At 35.4% G+C, this 9,828-nt stretch overlaps 1 protein-coding gene across 1 annotated transcript; it reads right to left on the minus strand.

The window, feature by feature from the left end:
• Positions 1-7,806: 7,806 nt before the first annotated feature.
• LOC145270293 (uncharacterized) lies at positions 7,807-9,627 on the minus strand. Its single transcript, XM_080125939.1, has one exon. The coding sequence runs from the start codon at positions 9,625-9,627 to the stop codon at positions 7,807-7,809; it is 1,821 nt and encodes a 606-aa protein (XP_079982065.1).
• Positions 9,628-9,828: the final 201 nt, after the last annotated feature.

Raw genomic sequence — 9,828 nt, forward strand, 5'->3', positions numbered from 1 at the left:
GCCCCTTCTTTAGGGGAGCCTGCGGGGTTCCCACTTTCCGGCCTTGTGCCACATATTGCTGATGTGGGCAGTAATTAAATATATACCCCATTATAACTCTGTTGTGATGGGTTATATATGATGTGGGCAGTAATTAAATATATACCCCATTATAACTCTGTTGTGATGGGTTATATATGATGTGGGCAGCAATTAAATATATACCCCATTATAACTCTGTTGTGATGGGTTATATATGATGTGGGCAGCAATTAAATATATACCCCATTATAACTCTGTTGTGATGGGTTATATATGATGTGGGCAGTAATTAAATATATGCCCCATTATAACTCTGTTGTGATGGGTTATATATGATGTGGGCAGCAATTAAATATATACCCCATTATAACTCTGTTGTGATGGGTTATATATGATGTTGGCAGCAATTAAATATATACCCTATTATAACTCTGTTGTGATGGGTTATATATGATGTGGGCAGCAATTAAATATATACCCCATTATAACTCTGTTGTGATGGGTTATATATGATGTGGGCAGCAATTAAATATATACCCCATTATAACTCTGTTGTGATGGGTTATATATGATGTGGGCAGTAATTAAATATATGCCCCATTATAACTCTGTTGTGATGGGTTATATATGATGTGGGCAGCAATTAAATATATACCCCATTATAACTCTGTTGTGATGGGTTATATATGATGTGGGCAGTAATTAAATATATGCCCCATTATAACTCTGTTGTGATGGGTTATATATGATGTGGGCAGCAATTAAATATATACTCCATTATAACTCTGTTGTGATGGGTTATATATGATGTGGGCAGCAATTAAATATATACCCCATTATAACTCTGTTGTGATGGGTTATATATGATGTGGGCAGCAATTAAATATATACCCCATTATAACTCTGTTGTGATGGGTTATATATGATGTGGGCAGCAATTAAATATATACCCCATTATAACTCTGTTGTGATGGGTTATATATGATGTGGGCAGTAATTAAATATATACCCCATTATAACTCTGTTGTGATGGGTTATATATGATGTGGGCAGCAATTAAATATATACCCCATTATAACTCTGTTGTGATGGGTTATATATGATGTGGACAGCAATTAAATATATACCCCATTATAACTCTGTTGTGATGGGTTATATATGATGTGGGCAGCAATTAAATATATACCCCATTATAACTCTGTTGTGATGGGTTATATATGATGTGGGCAGCAATTAAATATATACCCCATTATAACTCTGTTGTGATGGGTTATATATGATGTGGGCAGCAATTAAATATATACCCCATTATAACTCTGTTGTGATGGGTTATATATGATGTGGGCAGCAATTAAATATATACCCCATTATAACTCTGTTGTGATGGGTTATATATGATGTGGGCAGCAATTAAATATATACCCCATTATAACTCTGTTGTGATGGGTTATATATGATGTGGACAGCAATTAAATATATACCCCATTATAACTCTGTTGTGATGGGTTATATATGATGTGGGCAGCAATTAAATATATACCCCATTATAACTCTGTTGTGATGGGTTATATATGATGTGGGCAGCAATTAAATATATACCCCATTATAACTCTGTTGTGATGGGTTATATATGATGTGGGCAGCAATTAAATATATACCCCATTATAACTCTGTTGTGATGGGTTATATATGATGTGGGCAGCAATTAAATATATACCCCATTATAACTCTGTTGTGATGGGTTATATATGATGTGGGCAGCAATTAAATATATACCCCATTATAACTCTGTTGTGATGGGTTATATATGATGTGGGCAGCAATTAAATATATACCCCATTATAACTCTGTTGTGATGGGTTATATATGATGTGGGCAGTAATTAAATATATACCCCATTATAACTCTGTTGTGATGGGTTATATATGATGTGGGCAGCAATTAAATATATACCCCATTATAACTCTGTTGTGATGGGTTATATATGATGTGGGCAGCAATTAAATATATACCCCATTATAACTCTGTTGTGATGGGTTATATATGATGTGGGCAGCAATTAAATATATATCCCATTATAACTCTGTTGTGATGGGTTATATATGATGTGGGCAGTAATTAAATATATACCCCATTATAACTCTGTTGTGATGGGTTATATATGATGTGGGCAGCAATTAAATATATACCCCATTATAACTCTGTTGTGATGGGTTATATATGATGTGGGCAGCAATTAAATATATACCCCATTATAACTCTGTTGTGATGGGTTATATATGATGTGGGCAGCAATTAAATATATACCCCATTATAACTCTGTTGTGATGGGTTATATATGATGTGGGCAGTAATTAAATATATACCCCATTATAACTCTGTTGTGATGGGTTATATATGATGTGGGCAGCAATTAAATATATACCCCATTATAACTCTGTTGTGATGGGTTATATATGATGTTGGCAGCAATTAAATATATACCCTATTATAACTCTGTTGTGATGGGTTATATATGATGTGGGCAGCAATTAAATATATACCCCATTATAACTCTGTTGTGATGGGTTATATATGATGTGGGCAGCAATTAAATATATAGCCCATTATAACTCTGTTGTGATGGGTTATATATGATGTGGGCAGCAATTAAATATATATCCCATTATAACTCTGTTGTGATGGGTTATATATGATGTGGGCAGTAATTAAATATATACCCCATTATAACTCTGTTGTGATGGGTTATATATGATGTGGGCAGCAATTAAATATATACCCCATTATAACTCTGTTGTGATGGGTTATATATGATGTGGGCAGCAATTAAATATATACCCCATTATAACTCTGTTGTGATGGGTTATATATGATGTGGGCAGCAATTAAATATATACCCCATTATAACTCTGTTGTGATGGGTTATATATGATGTGGGCAGTAATTAAATATATGCCCCATTATAACTCTGTTGTGATGGGTTATATATGATGTGGGCAGCAATTAAATATATACCCCATTATAACTCTGTTGTGATGGGTTATATATGATGTTGGCAGCAATTAAATATATACCCTATTATAACTCTGTTGTGATGGGTTATATATGATGTGGGCAGCAATTAAATATATACCCCATTATAACTCTGTTGTGATGGGTTATATATGATGTGGGCAGCAATTAAATATATAGCCCATTATAACTCTGTTGTGATGGGTTATATATGATGTGGGCAGTAATTAAATATATGCCCCATTATAACTCTGTTGTGATGGGTTATATATGATGTGGGCAGCAATTAAATATATACCCCATTATAACTCTGTTGTGATGGGTTATATATGATGTGGGCAGTAATTAAATATATGCCCCATTATAACTCTGTTGTGATGGGTTATATATGATGTGGGCAGCAATTAAATATATACTCCATTATAACTCTGTTGTGATGGGTTATATATGATGTGGGCAGCAATTAAATATATACCCCATTATAACTCTGTTGTGATGGGTTATATATGATGTGGGCAGTAATTAAATATATACCCCATTATAACTCTGTTGTGATGGGTTATATATGATGTGGGCAGCAATTAAATATATACCCCATTATAACTCTGTTGTGATGGGTTATATATGATGTGGACAGCAATTAAATATATACCCCATTATAACTCTGTTGTGATGGGTTATATATGATGTGGGCAGCAATTAAATATATACCCCATTATAACTCTGTTGTGATGGGTTATATATGATGTGGGCAGCAATTAAATATATACCCCATTATAACTCTGTTGTGATGGGTTATATATGATGTGGGCAGCAATTAAATATATACCCCATTATAACTCTGTTGTGATGGGTTATATATGATGTGGACAGCAATTAAATATATACCCCATTATAACTCTGTTGTGATGGGTTATATATGATGTGGGCAGCAATTAAATATATACCCCATTATAACTCTGTTGTGATGGGTTATATATGATGTGGGCAGCAATTAAATATATACCCCATTATAACTCTGTTGTGATGGGTTATATATGATGTGGGCAGCAATTAAATATATACCCCATTATAACTCTGTTGTGATGGGTTATATATGATGTGGGCAGCAATTAAATATATACCCCATTATAACTCTGTTGTGATGGGTTATATATGATGTGGGCAGCAATTAAATATATACCCCATTATAACTCTGTTGTGATGGGTTATATATGATGTGGGCAGCAATTAAATATATACCCCCATTATAACTCTGATGTGATGGGTTATATATGATGTGGGCAGCAATTAAATATATACCCCATTATAACTCTGTTGTGATGGGTTATATATGATGTGGGCAGCAATTAAATATATACCCCATTATAACTCTGTTGTGATGGGTTATATATGATGTGGGCAGCAATTAAATATATACCCCCATTATAACTCTGATGTGATGGGTTATATATGATGTGGGCAGCAATTAAATATATACCCCATTATAACTCTGTTGTGATGGGTTATATATGATGTGGGCAGTAATTAAATATATACCCCATTATAACTCTGTTGTGATGGGTTATATATGATGTGGGCAGCAATTAAATATATACCCCATTATAACTCTGTTGTGATGGGTTATATATGATGTGGGCAGCAATTAAATATATACCCCATTATAACTCTGTTGTGATGGGTTATATATGATGTGGGCAGCAATTAAATATATACCCCATTATAACTCTGTTGTGATGGGTTATATATGATGTGGGCAGCAATTAAATATATACCCCATTATAACTCTGATGTGATGGGTTATATATGATGTGGGCAGCAATTAAATATATACCCCATTATAACTCTGTTGTGATGGGTTATATATGATGTGGGCAGTAATTAAATATATACCCCATTATAACTCTGTTGTGATGGGTTATATATGATGTGGGCAGCAATTAAATATATACCCCATTATAACTCTGTTGTGATGGGTTATATATGATGTGGGCAGCAATTAAATATATACCCCATTATAACTCTGTTGTGATGGGTTATATATGATGTGGGCAGCAATTAAATATATACCCCATTATAACTCTGTTGTGATGGGTTATATATGATGTGGGCAGCAATTAAATATATACCCCATTATAACTCTGTTGTGATGGGTTATATATGATGTGGGCTGCAATTAAATATATACCCCATTATAACTCTGTTGTGATGGGTTATATATGATGTGGGCAGCAATTAAATATATGCCCCATTATAACTCTGTTGTGATGGGTTATATATGATGTGGGCAGCAATTAAATATATGCCCCATTATAACTCTGTTGTGATGGGTTATATATGATGTGGGCAGCAATTAAATATATACCCCATTATAACTCCAAAATATTGTAACAGTACAAGTGCCAATTAATGAAATACAAAACTGATTTAATTACATAAATATGTTTTTGGTTTTGTGCTTTGGTTTGAATTCTAAAAGTTTTCATTCGTTTGTATTTGTTCTCATTGAAAAGATTATGAATTTATGTTGTTCACATGTAAACGACCTTGACATTGAATATTACAGTAAAATATAAGTTTCGTTAAGAATTGAGTTTTTTTCTTTTAAATGTTGGTAAGTTTAAATGATATTAGATTTTTTGTTATGGATTATTGTTATTAATGAATGGAAAAGTTGTGATATACTGATATTGGTGAGAATTTTATGGAGATATTTTAGTTTTTTATTATTGTTTGTTGGTGGTAAGTATACAGGTGTGATAGAAAAACAGTGGTGGACACCGCAGGGGTTTACAGTGATCATTTTTTGCGCAGAGGCTGTTCTTGGCCTTAGGGCCAGGAATTGTAAAGGAAGTAATAAGTTCTGGGTCAATGTGGGGGCAACCCTTCATATCGGACAAATACTTTTTAAGTCAATTAGTTTGGTCAATGTTGGGGAACCCCTTCATATCAGACAATTGCTAATTTTTTACTCTGCCAGAGTGCCCCCTTGGGGGAGCTGGTTTTTCTTCCCCACACTAAAAAACGGCCTTGTGCCTAATTTGCTCAGTGGGGAAGCAAATAAATAAATACTGGTGATCATTAAGGTCGTTCCCCAGAGCGAGGCCCATCCATTGCAGTGGAATTATTTGAAATCCAGATACTTATGTTATAATATTTTTGAATATTCTCATAGAAAATTACCCTAAATCTTAGTTAGACAGCAAATAAATAAATTAATTATTTTAAAAACCTTTCTTTGCGGGAAATTTATTCACTGAGTCCTGTGAAGGTTATCCCACGTGGTTCATGTTAATAAGCCTAGAAAAATCAGGACATGAAAAAATAAAGACAAGGAAATACTTTTAAGAATAAAAAAAATATTGACATTTTATTGAGGGAAAAAGAAAGCATAAGGGTTGGGAAAAGAAGGCAGCAAAGTTGCAAAGTTCAATTATTGAGAAAATACAGTTTATATGTTCACCAATTCGACTGCCAAAAAATGTCCTTATGGCAAGCACTAAAGGCTTAATTAACACTAGAGAGAGAGTACAGAAATAAGAGAAAATTAGAATAAGAGAACTTACTGCGTAAAACAATGATTTCGTTTTTTTAACCTTTCTTTTTTTATCTTTATATATATGTGTGTGAGTGAGTCCTTTTTTTACATATATATTTTCTTCACGCCACTCCAAATCGATCTGTCCTCACTTCAGTGACAGAATCCTTTAAAGTTCTTTTGAAAATAATCCTTGAATTTGAAAACTCAACGTTGTTAGGTAAAACCTCCGTTCGTCCTTCTTGTCAGATGAAATTCTCACTGGTTACAACATGGAAAGACATTCGGTTTCCACACGCCGACATTAATCGCATCTCGTGCGTCCAGTTTATAGATCAATTCTTCTTAGAATTGATTCTTTCTTTTCGAGTCAACCAACTTGATTTGACTCTTTCTGAAACTCATTATTCATTCCTATGAACAATGAAATAACTTTACTATTTTTAAGACTTGAATGTCTGAGTAGGACCAGAGTTCGTAACTTGCGTGTTACCCTCGTGGAATCTCTGTCCAAAACTGACTTTCGCTGATTGAATTTTCGCGGGAAAAGTATCTCAATTGTGGCGTGATTCTTTCAGCAGCAGCAGCTCGTTAAAAAGACGTAAAGTTAAAGAAGGAAAGAAGGGAGGAAAGATAAAAGACAACGACGAAAAAAAGGAAGAAATTAAATTTCTGACACTCTCCCGAACAAAAAAAGAAAAAGAGAAAAGAAAAAAGGTGGACATATTCCAACTAATACCAGAGATAATCAGGATTTCTCTCTTTAACTGATCTCTGATGTCTAACAGGTCTAGACTGATCCTCACGAACTGATTCCACAACATTTTCACCTTTAGGCAAATCATCACCTTGATCTGCAGCAGGGGCTTGGAAAGAATGAGTTATAGAAAGTTCCAACGGGAATAAATGTTTTATTGAATGCTCTTGCAACGTATCACCTCTTTTAATCAAGGCAGATCTCACCAATCCGTCGGAACCTTGGGTCAGTTTAATCACCCTGCCCAAACTCCAGTGAGGTCTAGACTTAAAACCTTTTATCAACACTACATCATTCACCTTTATCTTGTTATCAAAACTAGACTGGTACAAATCACTAGATAACTCTCTCAAACTCATCAAGTACTGCTCATACCACATAGACCTGAACTTATTCAAAATGGATTCTCGATATTTTAAACTATCGATTAAATCTGACCTACTAGGAGGTTCAATAGAAGACATCTCTTCATCAAAATTCAGAAACACAGCACTTCCAGGATATGAACGTAGGAACGCGTTGGGAGTAATAACTTCCAACCCTTATCTGTCAGTTCGTTAACCATAGACTTGATATCTTTCAATCGGTTTCTCGTAAACTGACACTTGGTGTTGATGGTTTCCGATAATAACCACGACAACACTACTTGTGCGTCGACAGCCACTATGATTTCCTTGAACAAATTCGGGAACATCTTAACCAAAATAATTACATGTTTAATGCCCAAAAATACAGCCAACAATTCCAACGTAGAAAGGGTTCTCTTGACAGAGGGAGCCACTTTAGCTTTTGCAAAAAATAAGTTAGCCCTTCCTCGTTGGTACATATATTCGACAATTCCGTAAGCACGGTTCGAAGCATCACAGAACATGATCAAGATTACCGGCAAATCAGTTTGAATCGAACATCTATTAAAACCAATGTTTTGAATGTCCTTAAGACTCTTTTGAAAACTATTCCAAAGAGATAATATATCATTAGGAATTGCTTGGTCCCAGCCTATACCTAACTTCCATACTTGGCTCAACATGATTTTTCCCTTTATAGTAATAGGCAACACAAGACCCAACGGGTCAAAGATCGAAGAATTCACAGACAACATGTCTCCTTTAGTTGAGACTACTCTCTCAACACCTCCGCTACTTAATTTCATTTCATCCAACATCGGATCATACGTATAGCCCAAGACTTTCTCACACACCATTCCGTGAGAGGAACCATTGTTGTCCAACTGTATACGTTGCGAAAGTATTTCGCAGTTACTGCTACAAGTTTTCAATTCGAAGCCACCCTTTTCCATGGTAGTTACTGCTTCCACATATAACTTCAGCAATTCAGACTGCGACTGGTGTGTTTTAACCAGATTATCGACATAGAAGTTATTCAACAGCATGTCACGGCAGGGTCCTGCGGCATGTTTTTCTACATGATATTTCACTATATAACACAAAATGAACGGGCTGGACACAAATCCAAAGATCAAAGTGCTGCACCTGAAACAGACCAGCTCGTCCTCTAACTTCAAAAAGAAGCAGAAACGATTCTTGTCAAATTCGTTCTTCAATTTGACCATCAAAAACGCTTTTCTAATGTCCGCTAATAGAACCAACGTATCGGTTCGGAATTTGAACAAAAGCTCCAGCATATCAGTGTACAGGTTCACACCCGTATAGGCGCAATCATTGAGGGACGGCTTACCACCCGTTCTCAACGAACAATTGAACACAGGCCTTATTTTTGTTGTGCACTGTGATTCAGTTTTGTAGACAGGACGATGGGGTATCCAGGTGTACTTGGCAAATTCTGAAGGAGGCACATGAATTCTCTCAATTATGCCTTCGTTCTCCTGATCAAGAAATACTTTGCAATAATCAGAGTACAGATTTTTGTCAGACAATTTATTTACTACTTTGTCTAAGACAGCTAATGCCACATTATAACTAGACGGAACTTCGTTCAACTTATCTAGGTTCCAAGGTAAACTTACATAGTAGCTTCCGTCACGATATTCAATAGACGAACGAAAATCTGCTATTTTTATTTTATCGTAGCTACTGCATACCTCATCTGTAACACCCAATGTTTCGAGATTGAACATATTCTCTATGAACCTATCCCCTGCCGCTTCATCAAAGCAACTCCAAGGATCCAAATGATTCGATTTAGGCTCCAAAACAAAGTATACATGAGTAACATTACATGACGAAACTTTCCCTACGACTCGATTGTAATTCAAGCCAGCCTGCTCCCGCACAGAACAACAGGATTTGAAGTCCGAAACGTCTCCAAACAAAATCATTCCCTGAGACGAACTAAATGCAAATCCGCTTTAAATTGGGTTAGCTGCAAGGGGCCCAAAAACTTGATTACATCAATACCAATCAGACCATGGACTGTCAGCATGTCGTTTTTCATACACGAGAAATGTAGCAGAAGTAGCAATAACTAAAATGAGGGGAAAAAGAGCTTACCTCGGGTACGTCTGTTGTGTCACCAGTTG

Source organism: Euprymna scolopes, chromosome 46, assembly GCF_053919585.1.
Source record: "Euprymna scolopes isolate OS-2025 chromosome 46, ASM5391958v1, whole genome shotgun sequence".
Classification (NCBI taxonomy): Eukaryota; Metazoa; Mollusca; class Cephalopoda; order Sepiida; family Sepiolidae; genus Euprymna; species Euprymna scolopes.